Below are 15297 nucleotides of genomic sequence, written 5' to 3'. Positions count from 1 at the left end.
GAGGTAGCAGCGAGGCATGGTCCTGCATCACTGCATGGTCCCGACAGGTCCGCACCGGTTGCAAGGTTGCATACCCTGTCACCGGCACAACTGGCATCAGATCCTCGCCATGTGTTTGGGACCACAGGTACACGGAGCCGAAGATGCGCGTGACGTGAGGAGGGCGAAGGGGTTTTTGGCGCCATCGGCCACCCTCACCAATCTGGGGTGAAACTGGGCGAGGCCACACAGGCCAGCGACTTCACGAAACGGCAACATTCAGTATTTAATAATATCTCGTATTTATTGCAAGCATTGCTATGTGCGCTGTTGAGCTGGACGCTCCGATAAGAAGTGCCGAGACGAAATGACCGCACGCGTTACCAGTCTCAAGGACTATCCAGCGTGCCTATGCAACAACCTGACGTATTTCTGCATATGGCTAGCGGATTGCGTCATCAAGGGCGGAAACTGGTAGGTCAAGCGACCTTCAACGCCATTTCTTAACGGCCGTTCGCTGTTTTGCTTGCCGATCGGTCTAGCGCCTGATGCATGCGCATGCAGTGCATTGTTACACGCTTTAAAAGCTTGTACTGGCAGTCTATGACAGAATTCGCGACCTGCCACCTCAGCTTCCGCACGTGCGACTGCGCTTCAGCTACCCGCGCATCGACTGGGGTTTGCTTGCAAGCGCCGCGCCCGGCCCGTGCTGACGGCACCCACCCAGCTAAGCTCCGGATTGCGCTCGTGCACATCACCCGCAGGTTCACCTTCATATCTGCATACTCGGTTATCGCGCAGCTGCGGCCGAATGATGCCGCCACGCACACGGCGCTGTTCCTCATCTGCCGCCGCGTGCCGTACCTGCTTCTGTTCCCCGTGACGGGCCTGGCAGCGGACCGGCTGAACCGTGGGGCGCTGCTGGTGGCCGTATGTCTGGTGGAGGGCGCGGTCAGCTTCACTTTGCCGCTGGTGCAGCAGCAGCAGAACATATGGTGAGGGCTGCGGGTGGGGCAGGGGTCGCAAGCGCACAGGTGACCCCTGCCTGGCGGACGACAGCAGCTAGACACACAGCACACTCACAGCCGGCAACCCCAGCTTCGAAGCCTCTGGCCTTTCCGTCACGACGGCTCCTTCCCCTCCTTCCCCCAAAACAACGCACCCGCTTCCCCCTTCCTGCAGGCTGCTGTACCCGCTCATATTCTGCCAGTACTGCGCCCAGGCCTTCTACGACCCGGCGCGCACCGCCACGCTGCCCAGTGTGGTGCCGCGGCCGCTGCTGCACGTGGCGGGCACACTGGACTTCCTGGGGTACAGCCTCATGGCGCTCACAGCCGCATCGGCGGTGCGTGGCGTGGCGAGGGGAGCGGGGCGGAGCGGAGAGGAGATGAGCGGAGCCGCCCCGTGCTGATGCATCGTCAGGGGGACGGGGTTGTTGGATGCCGGCACAGGGCGGGACGGGCATGCCGAGGATGAAAGCCATGGGCCCTGCAGCACGTGGGTCAAGCTCGTTTTCGTTTACGTTAGGATCCTGCTATGTCAACTGCTGGCCTTGCAGGCGGGCCGCACCGCTGCGGTGTACGGTCCAATCTTGTGCTTCCGGGTGGAGGGCGTGGCGTTCGGCCTGGCGGCGCTGCTGCTCATGCGGCTGGCGCTGCATGGGGCCGGGACAAAGAAGCCAGGGGGGCGGCAACACCCGCGCAGTAGAGCGGTCAACAGGTGAGACAGGGCCTGCGTCAGGCGCGGCACAAGTGGGGACGCGTGCTGGCTCTCTAGGTGCAGGCAAGACAGGGCTGTCCCCGGAGGTGGCATTTGGTGGAGTGCAAGCGCACGCGGTGAGATCGCAAGCAGCTGGAGCGATGGAGCGTTGAGCGCATGATGCACTTGACGTGTCCTTGCCCCACGCCGGCTGCTGTGCCTCTCTGCCCGCAGCAGTGGAGCAGGGCCAGGGGGTAGCACCGGGAGCAAGGGCGCCGGCAGCTGGGACGCCGAGCCGCCGCCCGAGCTACAGCCGCTGCTGGAGGAGGGGGAGGCGGACGTGGAGATATTGGGGCTGGCAGCGGGGCGCCGGGTGGAGTCGGCGTCGCTAGGGCTGCTGGAGGAGGTGGAGGAGCCGGCCGGCTGCGGTGGCTGCGGCGCGCTCGCGTACCTGTCGCAGCGACAGAACTGGGACGTGGCCATGACGGTGTGGGTCAAGGCCACAGGCGCCATGGTGTGGGGCGCCGCAGACGTGCTGAACGGAAGGTGCGTGCGTGCGTGCGTTCGTGCATGCCATAAACTTATGTGGCCGGCGTACGGACACGCGGCAAAGTGCATGCAGTAGCCTTGGTTGCCTTTGGTCACTCCGTGTCGCCGCCAGTCGCCCTGACCCGCCGCTCGCCGTTCCTTTCCTGGCAATCCCGTTGTGCAGGTTCTCGGCCCAGAGCTGCATGCAGTCGCTGGGCGGACCCGACCAGACTCTGGGCTTCATCCTAGCGGCGGTGGGCGTGGGCTGCGTGGTGGGGCCGCTTTTCGTCAACTCCATCACGCCGGGCGTGGCGCGCTGCTGGCGCATCTCGATCGCCGCGGCTTTTGGGCTACTGGCGGCGGGTTACGCGGTCATGGCGGCTGCCAGCAGCATAATGTGGATCCTACCAGCAAGCTCGATCCGTACGGCAGGCAGCACCATCATCTACATCCACTCCTTCGCCATCCTGCAGCACCGCCTGCACGAGGGCATCCGGGGCCGTGTGTTTGCGGTGGAGTTCGTGCTGTTCACCATCTCGGAAGCTAGCTCCTCACTGGCGGCGGGCTGGGCGCTGGACGGACTGGGGTGGAGCACGCACCGACTCAGCGCCACGATTGCGTGCGTGGCAACGGGCTTCATGGTGGGTACGTGTCTATCACTGTTAGAACGTTATTCTTGCTCGATGGGGGGTAGCTTGTACTTGTACTGGCGCATACACCATGGTCCATGGCAGAGGACGAACACTGAGCGACAGAAGGCACAACGGCATGTCTCAACCCAGCATCCACAGGCCCGCTTAGCATTGTGCAAATCAAGAGCATTGCTGACTATCGTGTTGTACCCGTATGCAGGCGATGTGGGGGTTGCAGGCCTGGCTAATGTGGGGCTGGAACAGCGGCGCGGCGGACGAACACTCCGAACACAGTGCGAGTCACCGCCCGCACCAACGTGATGAAGGACACGGCGGAGGCGCGGCCGTTGCCAAGCCACCAGAGTCGGCAGGCGGTGGTGGTGACGAGCACTTGCCACAGGGGCAGGAGGTGTCGCGTGCATGAGCGAGTTCATGTGGCCCGCTCACCTACCGTTCAGCTCCTTGCCTACAGCCATAGCATGCAGTTCTGGACGTCGCAGGTAGCTAGGTTGAGGACATGCTTGGGGTGTGGGAGTGATTACAGGGCCATGAAACCAGCGAACGTGACAATCAGTGCATTTCGTGTGTGCGTTTTGCGAGCCTGAGCCTGAGCGCTGAGTGATTCAACTTATGCACCTGCAAGTTTCATACCAATGTGCGCTAAAGAGGAGGCATATCCGTGTGTGTGCGTGTGCCCGTGTTGTTATGGTAGGGCACCAGGAGGTGGTGCGGACAAGTCATGACATGCACTGCCCGCCTTCTTCTGATGCTCAAGCTCAGGTCGGCCGCCGGCGCTGTACTGGGAGCACCAGCAGCAGCAGCAGCAGCAGCAGCAGCAGGGGGTCGGGTGATGGTGTGTTACGCGGTGTATAGAGGTGGCATCCTGTATGTTTAACTGGGCGCTCCATTGCGAACGCTTTAATCGAGTTGTCGAGCAGGTTCGCTGTTGTGGCGTGAGAGCCGCCTCACCGCGCCGGTTAGCGCACGTGCTTGAGTGCTGTGACGCAGTAGGGTGACATGCAGTGTTCGAATGGGGCGGCTGCGACATCTCAAAAGCGGGCCTGGCAAAGCCAGGTGCTAGAGACTTGCTGAGTGAGCACGGGAGTGATGGGGCGCCATCAAGCCACTTGTACATTATGCGATGGGCGGAGATACCGTATGGGGCGTGCACTTCCGCATGTACGGCATCACGGCATGAGGGCTAAGTCAGCAGCCGGCACCGATCCTACTAATGGAACAGCAGCTGCGTAATCCAAAAGCGAGTCTGGCAATAGAGCCCCGGACTTGACGAGGAGTGAGCAGGGGAGTAAGCGGGATGCATGAAGGCCTCGGGACCGTGGCGTGGCGCAGATGGGCGCACCTTCGTCAGCTTAAGGAGTTGTCTGAACGCAAGAAATGTTGAAACTGTGACGTTCCTTGACGCCTAACTGCTCGCGCCTGACAAATGACCAAATAACCGAGGAATTCCTGCACTAGAGGGCAAGAATGGAGGCCCTGAGCGAGCGACGAGCTCGAGACCTCTTGCACCTTGTCACCGAATTCCTGCAATTCCTGAACTACCAGGATACGGTGAAGGCTCTCATTGACGAACGTGGAGCAAAACGCGCGCTGCTGAACAACTCGCTGCTATCGGCTAGAGCACAGACAAAGGATGCTCGTGAGAGACTTCGGTCTGAGATGGTGCGCAACCTGTGAAGCCATGAGCACATGCCGCATTCACCCTTGGTCGTTGCGGCCTCACGCGAAAAAAGCGGCGCTACTTTGACATGCATGTTACGGCTGCTGAGCGACTGAACAAGTGCGCCGAAATTGCCTCATCGACCTCGGGCTGCCCAGTCCAGCACAACGCCCTCCTGACACCAACACACCCAACGGCCTGCGTTGAACTGCAGCTGCGCAAGTTTGACGAGGGGCGGCGCGACGACTTCTTCCTGTTGTGGCAGCAGTATGTGCCCGCCTCACAGCTGGGGTTTGACTTCGAGACCCAGAAGGTCAGCGCGCAGAACCCAGCACGACAGGGCTGGGGGGCATGAAGAGCGGGGCGCTTGCCGCGGGGCACCCAGTGCTTGCAGGGGCACCTGCTTTGCGTTCCTTGCATACCATTCTTCGAGTGCTTGTCAGGGAAGCGCTTGTTATCTGCAAGACTGTACTGTGCTTCGGCGGGTGCACGTACCACATCTCGCCTTTCTGACAAACCCCATGCCTTGTGCAAACCCCTCTCGCCCCTCCACCTCTCCCCTCACACAGCGCGAGTTCTATCTCCAGGTGCGCTCCTGGGGCAGCGGCTGTGTTGCGGCAGTGCTGGTCGTGTTGGTGTCAATACAAATGCCGGTGTCGCGCGGAGCGCAGGCAGCCTCTGCCACCGGCATGGCCCGCGTTGGGGGAGCTAAGCCACTTTTGAACGTTTCTCGTGAATATTCCTCGCCCCGGCTCCCCCGTGCGGCTCCCCTACCCTGTTGCATTGGGTTCGGTTTAGGTTTGGCTGGTATCTTCAACCCCTCACCTGCGCCCCGCCCCGCTCCGGCTGCCCCTTCAGGTCTACTTCGCCATCTACCCGGTGCTGCCCTCCTCCTCAGTGCTGGTGGTGGTGCCGGGCCCCGCCTCGCGCCTGTCCGCACACACCAGCTCCTCGCGGCACGAGCTGGCACTCCGGATGAAGGTGGGGGGGGGGGCAGCAGGGAAGCAGGGCGCGTTTGGATTGCTGAGGCATGATGCCAATGACCTGATGCGTGTTAAGCAGGTGTGGATGGGATGTGGCTTGGGCTGCAGGAAGCTGAATAGGGTGGCGGAGGGCCAACGGGATCCGGGGTACGGGGCGTGTCGGAAGGTGCCAGGGGGTGTGCAACGGATGGAGCAAATCCCGAGGCCGAAGCCACACCCAACCTTCTAGCCCAACCTGTTGGTACTGGTGGTGCTGCTGCATTGCTGCAGGTGTTCAAGTCATACCTGGAGGGCCGCGGAGCGGGTCTGGCGCACACACCCGAGTTCTTGAACTACTATGCACTGCCCTACGTGCCCCAGGTGTGACCACAAACGTCAACAGCCGCAGCCCATGCATTCACTCGCTTCGCAGGACTCCTTTCACGTGGTCATTTTACCGCCATTGGTAGTGACTGGCGACTTTTTCTGAGGAGTGCAAGGATGCCCCCCATGCTACATGCGGCACTGGAAATGTGACTGTGAGACGCGCCTGCGCCCCTTACTTGTCGCCGGCCCCGACCCCGCCCACCCACCGGGCACACCTCTTTAACCTAACGCCTCTGTGCCCCCACGCCGCCTTCTCCCCGCGCACGCACACCTCCCCCTCCACATCACAGCCGGAGCACCACCCCTCCTTTGAGGGCCTCTTCTCCGGCGGCCGCTGGGTGGACGACCAGCGACTCAAGCTCAAGGTGCGGGCTGGGGGTGGGGTGGGCGGGGGTTGGGTGGGCGGGGGTTGGGTGGGCGGGGGTGGGGTGGGCAGGGGTGGGGTGGGCAGGGGTATCGACCACCGGCATCGGAGGGAAGGAAATTGCTTTCCAGGGGCTTCTCGGGGCTCCTTCTCTTCCTTCTCATGTGTCCTGATGTAGTGCGTGTCTATGGCCGCCAAATGGGTCCGGCCGCCCACATCCTGCACAGCACGGCGTCGACCCCTTACCCTCTCCGTTCGTGCATTCCCAACCCGCACCTGCACCTACAGGAGTTCTTGGACGCCACGGGGGCGGCGCGGGCGGCGGCTCCGGGCCTACCCGGCCTGTACCTCATGTACGAGGAGCACCTCACACACACGGGTGGGCCGGGCCGGGGGGCTGCGGGAGGGTGGGGCGGTAGGGGGCGGTAGGGGGCGGTAGGATCACCGTTGTAAGGTCTGTCCAGCATCATTGAGCTGCACCTGCACCTGCACCTGCACCTGCGCCTGTGCCCGTGCCTGCACGTGCACGTGCACTCACGCCCGCGCCTGCGCACCCGCAGACACGGTGCCGCGGCTGTCGCCGCGCAGCAAGGCCATGCGGGCGTCGTCACGTGCCGGCGGGCCGCGACCGCACCAGGCCTCACGCGAGGGCCGCCCGCACAGCCGAGGCAGCGGCGGCGGCAGCAACAACGGCAGCGGCGGCGGCGGCAGCGGCAGCACTCACCCGCCCGGAATCCTGGGGCAGCTGCCGCCGCCGCACCCCACCCGCGCCAGCGCAGCCTACCACGGCCCACGACCCGCCAGCGGCGGCGGGAGCAGCAGCGGCGCCGGCGCCGCTGGCGCCTCCGCTGGCGCCGACAGCGCTCAGCTTCCTGCGGGCCGCTGGCCGGCGCTGCCGCCGCGCGCCTCCACGAGCCACGGCAGCAGCGCCGCCGCCTCCGCTGCTGCGGTGCGGGCCTCGGCGGAGGCGGCGGTGAAGGCTACGGCGCCGGTGCGTGTGTCGGCGAGGAGGTCGGGCGCCGTGAGGGGGGCCGGCTCGGCGGATGACACCTACAGCGATGACGGTTTCATCCGAGACCTGGGGGATGATGATGACGATGACGACGAGGCGGATGAGGAGCGGCAGCAGGCACTGGCGAAGGAAAAGGCGAAAGCCGCGGCGGCGGAGGCGAAGCAGGTAAGCGAGGCTTTGGGGTGTAGCACTCGCGCGCGTTGCCTGAAAGCAGTGCTTGCGTTACATGTCGCTAGGTATCTTGTTTACGAAGCACGGCGTGCGCTGGAGAAGCCCCAGAAGCTAAATGCATGCGAAGCAGCCCCGTTCCGGGGTGTCCGCACGGCCTTGACTTGCATGGACGCCGTACGCCGCCGTGTGTCACGCCTGCCGTACCGTACAGTTCGGTGCGGATGACTATGACGACATGGACGATGAGGAGCTGGCGGCCATACTCAAGTGAGGGCGGGCTGATGTGTGTGTGTGTGTGTGTGTGTGTGTGTGTGTGTGTGTGTGTGTGTGTGTGTGTGTGTGTGTGTGTGTGTGTGTGTGTGTGTGCGTGTGTATATGTGTGTGTGTGTGTGTCTGTCTGCCGTTGCGTATGTATGCATATATGTATGTTGTGTCCGAACTGTGGCTGAGTGGGGTCCCTGAGTCCTGTGCCTCCCGCCTGCTCTGCCCACAGCGCCACCGGCCGCACCAACGCCACCTCCCGCCGCGGTGGCGGCTCTGCGCGCCCGCGTCTGGGCATGTCGCTGGAGGCCCTGGGTGGCATCATGGCGGCGGACGGCGGCAAGGCACACACCGTGCTCCGGGAGAGCGTCACGCTGCTGCAAGGCGGCGGCGGGACAATGGACGAGGCGGCGGCGGCGGAGCTGGCGGCGGCCGGCGCCGCGGTGGCGGCGGCGCTCAGCCGCAGCGGGGGATTGGGCAGCGGCGGGGCGGCGGCGGCGGCGGCGGCGGCCCGAGGGTCGGCGGCGGGTCTGGCGCCGCTGGATTACCGCAAAGTGAAGGAGGACCTGCAGGTGCGACTCCCGACCGGCGATGTCGGGTGTGGGGTCTGGTTTGGGGCGATTTAATAATGGTGTCTGAAGCTACCGTCTGGAGCTAGGCCGGCACAAGCCCTGGAAAGCAAGACCCAGAGGGACAGGAAGCTCGCCTGCATCAATGACACGTGTCTGCGCAGTATCGTCAATCGTCTCCCCTTTCCCAGTGAAGGCTTCTACCGTAGTACTGAAATGGACAACCCTCACCTCCTCATCCACCCCACACACACGCGTGCGCACGCACACACGCACACACACACACACATACACACACACACACACACACACACACACACACACACACAAACACACGCCCACCCCGCCGGCGCCGCACAGGGCTCCGACGCCTACCTTACGGCGCGGCTGCTGCAGGCGCTGCGCTGGCGCCTCACCCGCAGCCGCCCCGGCGCCGACCGCTGGGCCGTGCTGGCCTGCTTCATCGAGGCCGACCTGCTGGACTGCCACTGCCCGCTGCCGCCGCCGCCGCCGCCGCCGGCACTGGCGGGCGCGTCCTGGGCGCCGGAGGGCGGCGAGGCGGAGCCGAGGTCGCTGCTGCAGGTGTGTGCGTAGTGTGTACGTGTGTGCGTATGTGTGTGTGTGTGTATTGGGGGTTACATTCATGATTAGTTATTAGTTGGGGGCGAGATACCCATTCATGCGAACGGTTTGGGGTGCGGGCTTGGATGGTTGGGATGGTTGTGGAAGTTATGATGCGTACGGTAGTTCGTTCCTACATCCAGTGGGGGTGCGGGGCCGGGGGATGGGGTCCTGATCCTCAAGTCCTGAGAATGCCCACACCCATGCCCACACCCATGCAGGCGCTGGCGGGCGCGCAGCCGAGCTCCGGCACCCACTCCGGCGCCATTGCCGCGCCCGACGTCCGTGTGAGTGACGAGCTGTCGCGCCTCGCCAACGCCGTGGCCTCGGACCGCCTGGGTCGCAACTACCTCATGCTGCCGGGCGGCGGCGCGGTGGCGGCGCTGCTGGCGTTACTGCGGCGGGCGCCGTTGAAACCGCCGCTGGAGGAGCGCATGCCGGCGGACGCGGTGGCGGCGGCCGTCAAGGCGGCGGCGGCGGCGGCGGCGGCGGGGGCAGCTGGCGATGGCGGTGGTGATGGCGATGGTGATGGTGGGGTGGCGGGGGAGGAGGAGGAGAAGGAGGAGCAGGAGGGAGGTGGCGGGCGGTCTTGGCGTGACGACAGCTGCACGCGTCAGGCGCTGGTGGCGCTTCAGAAGCTGAGTCTGAAGCGGCGGGCTCAGAGCCAGATGATCCGGCAGGGCGCTGTGGGCTGGGTGGTGGACTTCCTGCAGGTGAGGGAGGGCGCTGTGGGGGTGGGGGTGGGAGGGGGGGGAGGTTTGGTGGTGGGGGAGGTGAGGGTGGTGAGGAGGGAGGATTGACAGGGGGTGACCAGGGGTGACCAGGGTTGACAGGGGGGTGACACAGGTGTGCGACACAGGGAGGCGACATTATGGGGGCGACATAAGGGGTGATACAAAGGGGTGGGAGGGGTTGACCGGGATGTGACAGGGGGTGACGGTAGGGGTTACGAGGACAGGGAGTGGGAGCACTGTGGCGCGTTAGTTGCAGGAGTGGAGGGAGGGCCGTCTTTGCGTTAACCGAAAGCGGGAGGCAGGGAGTGCTCACTGCAAACCGATGCCTGTACGCGGCGCCATGGTTGTGGTGGGGGTTGGGGGGAAGGGCCGTGTGCGGTGCCGCCCGTTCCACCCCTCTCCCACCCCTCTCCCACCCCTCTTCCATCCTGCACTTACCCCACCCCCCTCAGTAACAACGCGCCTGCTGTACCATTGGTCCTAGCTACGCCTTTACGTCTTAAACAATGGTGATTGTAACCCCATACTCCTATCCCCCCCAGGAGCTGGACAGTGTGTCCCCCACAGCGGTGGAGTACGGCACCGCGCTGCTCATGAACCTGTGCCTGCGCTCGGCGGGCCGGGCGGCGGCGGCGGCGCCGGCCCTGGTGGTGCCGCTGCTGCGCCTGTGCGAGGGACTGCTGGACACACCCAACGAGCAGGTGCAGCATGAGCGAGCGAGCGAGCGCGCTTGTCGAGTTTGCGTGACTCTGTACATCTGTACACCAGTGTCCTGTCTACCTACCTGTGTCTTGTGCAGCGCAACCCCGCCGCCACCGCTTCGCCCCGCTGCTGCCCACCCCGCCCCACCCCGCCTGCCTGCTGTCTATGGACCCACGCGGCCGCAGGTCCGCACCTACACCCACGGCATCCTGTACTCAGTGTTCAGTCGGCCCGAGGTGCGGGCGGCGGCGGCGGCGCGCGGCACCTCAGACCTGCTGGAGGCCACACAGCAGTCCGCGCCGCAGCAGTTCGCGGCGCAGGTGGGTGGGGAGAGGCGCAGGGGTGGATAGGGGGCTGGGGGTTGGGATCGGGGGGCTGGGGGGTTCGGGGTTTTTTATTGGGGGCTAGGGGGCTGGGGGTTTGGATTGGGAGCTGGGGGCTTGGATTAGGGGTTCGGGGTTGCGGGTTGGGGTTGGGGCGTCGGGATTGGGGTTGTGGCTGGCTTTGTGGTTGTGGTGTGGTTGCGTGGTGGTTGGTGTGTGGGCGGCTGGGCGGCTCGCCTGCACTCGAGGCCTGCGTGTTGACATGCCTCCCCCAAGCCTCAACTCCCAAGGCCCCCACCACCCACAATCCCATCCCCGTCCCATCCCATCCCGCTCCTCTCTTCGCCTCCGCATCTCCACACCCAGATTGAGCACGTGCTGCGGCAGCTGCACCACCCGGACGCCGACGAGGCCGCCGGCGCCGACCTGGAGTCGGACGACGAGGCCGCGCCCGACGGCGACGCCGACGCAGATCCCGAGGACGAGGCGGCGGACGACCCGTACGCTGACGTGGATGCGCTGGCGGCGGAGCCCGGGGGGCGGGCGGGGGAGAGCCTGGTGGCGGTGCCGGGTACGTGTGTGCGTGGGAGGGAGGGCACGGGGCGTCCACCGTACCCAGTGCGAGACATGATACACGAAGACGCCTGGGGGTTGGGCTGGGGGATAAGGAGAAGGAGGAGGAGTGTGTGGCCATGCCCGGTATCTTACGTCTGGTGCAGGGGGGCTACGGGTCTGCCAGCCGGCCGTCCGGATTCTATTTCACGGTACCACCGCCTCCGTCTCCATCACCTCCATCGTTGTGTCTAGCCATGCCTCGAACCTACACATCTGCCCACCCACCATCACCCACACACACACACACACACACACACACACACACACATACACACACACACACACACACACACACACACACACACACACACACACACACACACACACACACACACACACACGCGACCCAGGCGTGCCTCACGGTGAGGAGCTGCTGTGCGGCTGTGGCTACCTGGCCTCCAGCGCCCAGGCCCGCAGCCACCTGGCCGCAGTGAGGTGCAGTGTGGCGCTGGCGGCACTGGCCAATGCCGCGCCGCCGCCGCCGCCGCCCGGGCCGCCCGGGCCCTCGCGCCCGGGCTCGGCGCGGCCGGGCTCCGCCCGCCCCGGGTCCTCATCGGCAGCAGCCGCGGCAGCGGCGTCAAGGAGCGGGGCAGCGGCTGGGGCCGGGGCTGAGGCCAGGGCTGCGGTGGCCGCGGGTGTTGTGGAGGAGCAGGAGGAGCACGAGAGCGAGGGCGAGAGCGAGGGCGAGCTGCCAGGCTCCTCTGGAGCCGTGCCGACAGGCGACGATGACGTCGGTGGCGGTGGTGGTGGAGGCGTGGGGGGCGGTCTGGCTGTTGCGCATGTGGGGCTGCGCGAGAGTGTGCTGCTGGGCACACTGCCGCAGTTCGGGACCATGCCGCCGGAGGGGCTGCTGGGACTGGCGCAAGCCATGGAAGGTGAGGGCGGAGCGGGGTGGGGGAAGGGGGGTCGGCAAGATGCATGGACGGGGGATGTGTGCATGATATGTGCATGCTGCAGGAGCTGTGATACAGGGACTGGCTGTGTGTGTGTGTGTGTGTGTGTGTGTGTGTGTGTGTGTGTGTGTGTGTGTGTGTGTGTGCGTGTGTGTTTGTATGCGTGTGTGTGTGTGTGTGTGTGTGCGCGTGTGCGTGTGCGTGTGCGCCGTACAGCCGGCTGTACGTTGTACGCGCTATGCCTGGGCGCCCTGTGTTGACACACCACCTTTGCGTTCCCTCCTCCACAGCCGGGGCACTTGGTGTGGACGGAGACCCAGAGGATGAGGATGGAGAGGCGTTGGAAGCAATGGCGGCGGCGGTGGCGGCGGCGCACGCCAGCCGGCCCGGTACCGCCTCCTCCTCCACTGGCCGCCAGGACACAGGCTCCACCTTTGCGCTGCTGGCCGCAAGCACCGCCAGCAGCAGCATCGCCGCCGCGGCGCGGGCGCTGCACGCCGCGTCGCTCCGGGCCAGTCGTGCGGAGGTGCCCGATGGAGCGGGCAGCGGCAGTGCGGGTGGCAGTGGCGTCGGTGGTATCGAGCCGGCCAGCCTCGCATCCACATCAAGAGGCGGCGCGTTCGGTTCTGAGGCCTCGCAAGAGCACGAGCGGGCCGCGCTCACGGCCGAGCCCTCTGCGGCGCCGTCTTCCATCTCGCTGGGGCCGCCGCCGTCCGCCAGCAACCCCCGGCGGCTGAGCTCGGGCGGCGTCGGCGCGACGGGCCTGGTGCCCACGCCACCGCCCGGCTCCCGCCCCGGCACGGCGCAGCCGTCCGACGGCGCGTCGCCCGCAACAACCAGCGCTGCTCGACCGCCAGGCACTGCACCCGCCAGTGGCGGGCCGCCGCCGGGGAGTAGCAGCGGCGCCCGCCGGCTCTCCGGCACCGGTTCTTCGCCGTCGATGTTGCCGCCGGCGGCGGCGTCACCCGCGGCTTCACCCGCCGCATCCGTTCAAAACAGCATTGATCTAGGCGGCGCGGTCGCCAGGCTTCCGGAACGAACCAGCCACCCCGGCACACCCATGAGCTCACGTTCCATCCGGCGCAGCAGCAGCGGCAATGCCAACGCCAACTCGGTCGCTCCTGGCGGCGGAGCGTTGCTTGGCGGCGGCGGAGCCGCCGCTGCCGCTGGCGGTGCCAGCGGCGCCGCCACTCCGGTGGACCGAAGCTGGGAACCCGAGTCCAGCAGCCTGATGGCTCTGGCGCAGCAGCGGGCGTCGGCGGCGGGCGGGGCGGCGCTGGGCCGCTCGCGCGACCTGTCGTCGTCGCAGCAGGCCGCCGTTGCCGGCACGCCGCCGCGGCCGCCGTCACGCTCCGCCTCACCGTCACTGCTCGCCACAGCCCACCCGCGGCTGGGCACAGCCGCCGGGCCCTCGCTGCTCGGCTCGCCCGCCGGCGTGGGGTTGCCGGCTGGCGGCGCCGCCGGCTCCCCGGCGCCGTTGCTTCGCTCCCGATCAGGCACGCCATCCGCCGGCTTTGGGTCGGGGCCGCCGTTAGCGCCGGCCACCACCTCACCGCCTCACCAACACCTGGAGGGTGCGGCGAACGGCTCGCGGCCAACCTCCGGCGCGTCAGTGGCGTCGGTGGCGGCGGCGGGCGCGCATGAGGGGCCGCGGTCGGGCGTGCCGGCGTCAGCTCGCGTCATGAGCCCCGGAGCGCCTGTGTCGCTTCCCTCGCCGGCGTACCACAAGGGAGCGGCGGGGGTGGCTGCGGGGACAGGCGCGGGTGCGCACGCAGCAGGGGGGCAAGGCGCTGGCGGCGGCCGCAGCGGCAGCGTTGGTGAGGAAGGGGGCGCGCAGGCCGCCAGTGGCGCAGGTGGTGCGGCCGGCGCGGACCAGAGCCCGAGCCGCATGCGGCCGGGGGGGCGGAGCGGCATACCGGTGAGCACTTGGGTGGTGGCTACCGTGCAGTTGTACGCATTCAGGCAGGCGTCTCGTACAGGGAGCCCTGCATTGTCTTGGCTGTCTTGGCTTGCACATGGGGTTTTGTGGTGACTCTCGGCCTGCTAAGTCTGCACGGTCACGGTAACCTACCCTTTGCCGTGTTTCTTCCACACCCTTGCAGAAGACACGCATGGGACCTCCCGCATGACGGCAGTTCTCTGTACGAACGACAGCCAGAGAGGCGTGGAGGAGCAGGACATGCGAGGAGCGGGACCAATGAGCAAGGATTAAGCAGCAGAAACGTGTGTATGGAGTGCCGCATGTTGGAGTGTTGGGGGGGTGGTGGCAGGGATGCCAGGCTGGCGTGCGCGTGTGGGGGAGTGGGTTCAGGCAAGGGGCAGTGGCCCTGGTGTGGCCCGTGTAGCATGGGTGGCGCAGGAGGTGGGCGGGTATTGGGGACGAGACGAAGGAGAAGGATACGGAAGACCGAGTGCTGCAACACACCAGCGGAGGCTGCTGGCAAGGGCGGCTGCGCGTTGGCAGGTGTTGCAATGATCAGACTAGGCCTACATGCGTACGTGTGGGACGGCGTGTGTGAAAGTGACACGACGACGCCCGTGATAGGATGACAGGGTTTTAGGGGTGCAACCCCAGGGAGGTGTCTAGATGAATTGACATTGAAAAGGCATTGCATGCAAGTTCCTTTGGTTCGGTGCGCGCAGGGCCGCAGGCACACGACTTGGACATTCGGGCGGGCCGGTCTGCGTAGGGTAGTCCACAACCTAGCGGGCTAGTGGCCGTTGGGCGTCTTCCCAAGTCTCACACGGCAACCTGTCATGCCATTATGCGGGCTTTGCATTTCACCGGCAGAGCAGGGTTTGATCCGTGCCCATACGACCGGGTTGAGGGGATGGTGTCACGGGTGGATCGTGCTTTGCCATAAGGCTGTGCCATGGGGACCCTCCCGGCTACAAGAGCGCAGCGCCGGCCTTGCCCGGCGCTGCTCTTCCGTTACTCCCGTGCCCCGGTGCCCGTAACCCGAACCAACACAGAACCGACTACATGCTGTAACGAGCTCTGGTGGAGTGACCAATCGCTGGATTCCGGCATTCCCTCTCTCTCTGTAGTTCGGTAGGCGTCATCGGAGGGCAAGCCGAGTCTAGGCACTGACGAGCGCGTAGCAACGTCACTCTACGATCCAGGCCCAGGCGTCGCTTCTCACGGAGCAGTCTCTTGGACTGCACTTA

General features: G+C 65.8%; 2 protein-coding genes across 3 annotated transcripts; both read left to right on the top strand.

The window, feature by feature from the left end:
* The first annotated feature begins 99 nt into the window (after positions 1–99).
* Positions 100–4225, top strand: CHLRE_06g302000v5 (uncharacterized protein). 2 transcript variants are annotated; one of them, XM_043063624.1, is made up of 7 exons: positions 100–453; positions 744–974; positions 1162–1324; positions 1538–1698; positions 1915–2223; positions 2390–2846; positions 3058–4225. In XM_043063624.1, the coding sequence occupies exons 1-7, from the start codon at positions 347–349 to the stop codon at positions 3259–3261; spliced, it is 1632 nt and encodes a 543-aa protein (XP_042924329.1). In that variant the 5' UTR covers positions 100–346; the 3' UTR covers positions 3262–4225. The 2 variants fall into 2 exon arrangements, with proteins under 2 accessions (XP_042924329.1, XP_042924330.1); XM_043063623.1 differs by having other exon boundaries at positions 1912–2223.
* A 54-nt stretch (positions 4226–4279) lies between these two features.
* On the top strand, positions 4280–15284 carry CHLRE_06g301951v5 (uncharacterized protein). Its single transcript, XM_043063622.1, has 18 exons — positions 4280–4517; positions 4730–4828; positions 5085–5102; positions 5374–5496; positions 5769–5858; positions 6155–6229; positions 6517–6607; positions 6789–7405; positions 7623–7678; positions 7905–8244; positions 8602–8823; positions 9084–9575; positions 10139–10297; positions 10484–10618; positions 10988–11192; positions 11587–12111; positions 12420–14047; positions 14232–15284. The coding sequence occupies exons 1-18, from the start codon at positions 4515–4517 to the stop codon at positions 14256–14258; spliced, it is 4905 nt and encodes a 1634-aa protein (XP_042924328.1). The 5' UTR covers positions 4280–4514; the 3' UTR covers positions 14259–15284.
* Positions 15285–15297: the final 13 nt, after the last annotated feature.

Source organism: Chlamydomonas reinhardtii, chromosome 6 (assembly GCF_000002595.2).
Source record: "Chlamydomonas reinhardtii strain CC-503 cw92 mt+ chromosome 6, whole genome shotgun sequence".
In the NCBI taxonomy this organism is placed as follows: domain Eukaryota; kingdom Viridiplantae; phylum Chlorophyta; class Chlorophyceae; order Chlamydomonadales; family Chlamydomonadaceae; genus Chlamydomonas; species Chlamydomonas reinhardtii.
Note: the sequence above shows the minus strand (reverse complement) of the source record. Positions and strands in the feature narration are given on the sequence as shown.

Bases quoted from the DNA above. Each gene is read 5' to 3' on its own strand.
- CHLRE_06g302000v5 (XM_043063623.1), top strand. From the start codon at position 347: ATGACCGCACGCGTTACCAGTCTCAAGGACTATCCAGCGTGCCTATGC. The intron at 1,325-1,537 runs GTGCGTGGCGTG...CTGGCCTTGCAG, and splicing joins CGCTCACAGCCGCATCGGCG to GCGGGCCGCACCGCTGCGGT. The intron at 1,699-1,911 runs GTGAGACAGGGC...CTCTGCCCGCAG, and splicing joins CGCAGTAGAGCGGTCAACAG to CAGTGGAGCAGGGCCAGGGG.
- CHLRE_06g301951v5 (XM_043063622.1), top strand. The intron at 7,679-7,904 runs GTGAGGGCGGGC...CTCTGCCCACAG, and splicing joins GAGCTGGCGGCCATACTCAA to CGCCACCGGCCGCACCAACG. The intron at 8,824-9,083 runs GTGTGTGCGTAG...ACACCCATGCAG, and splicing joins AGCCGAGGTCGCTGCTGCAG to GCGCTGGCGGGCGCGCAGCC.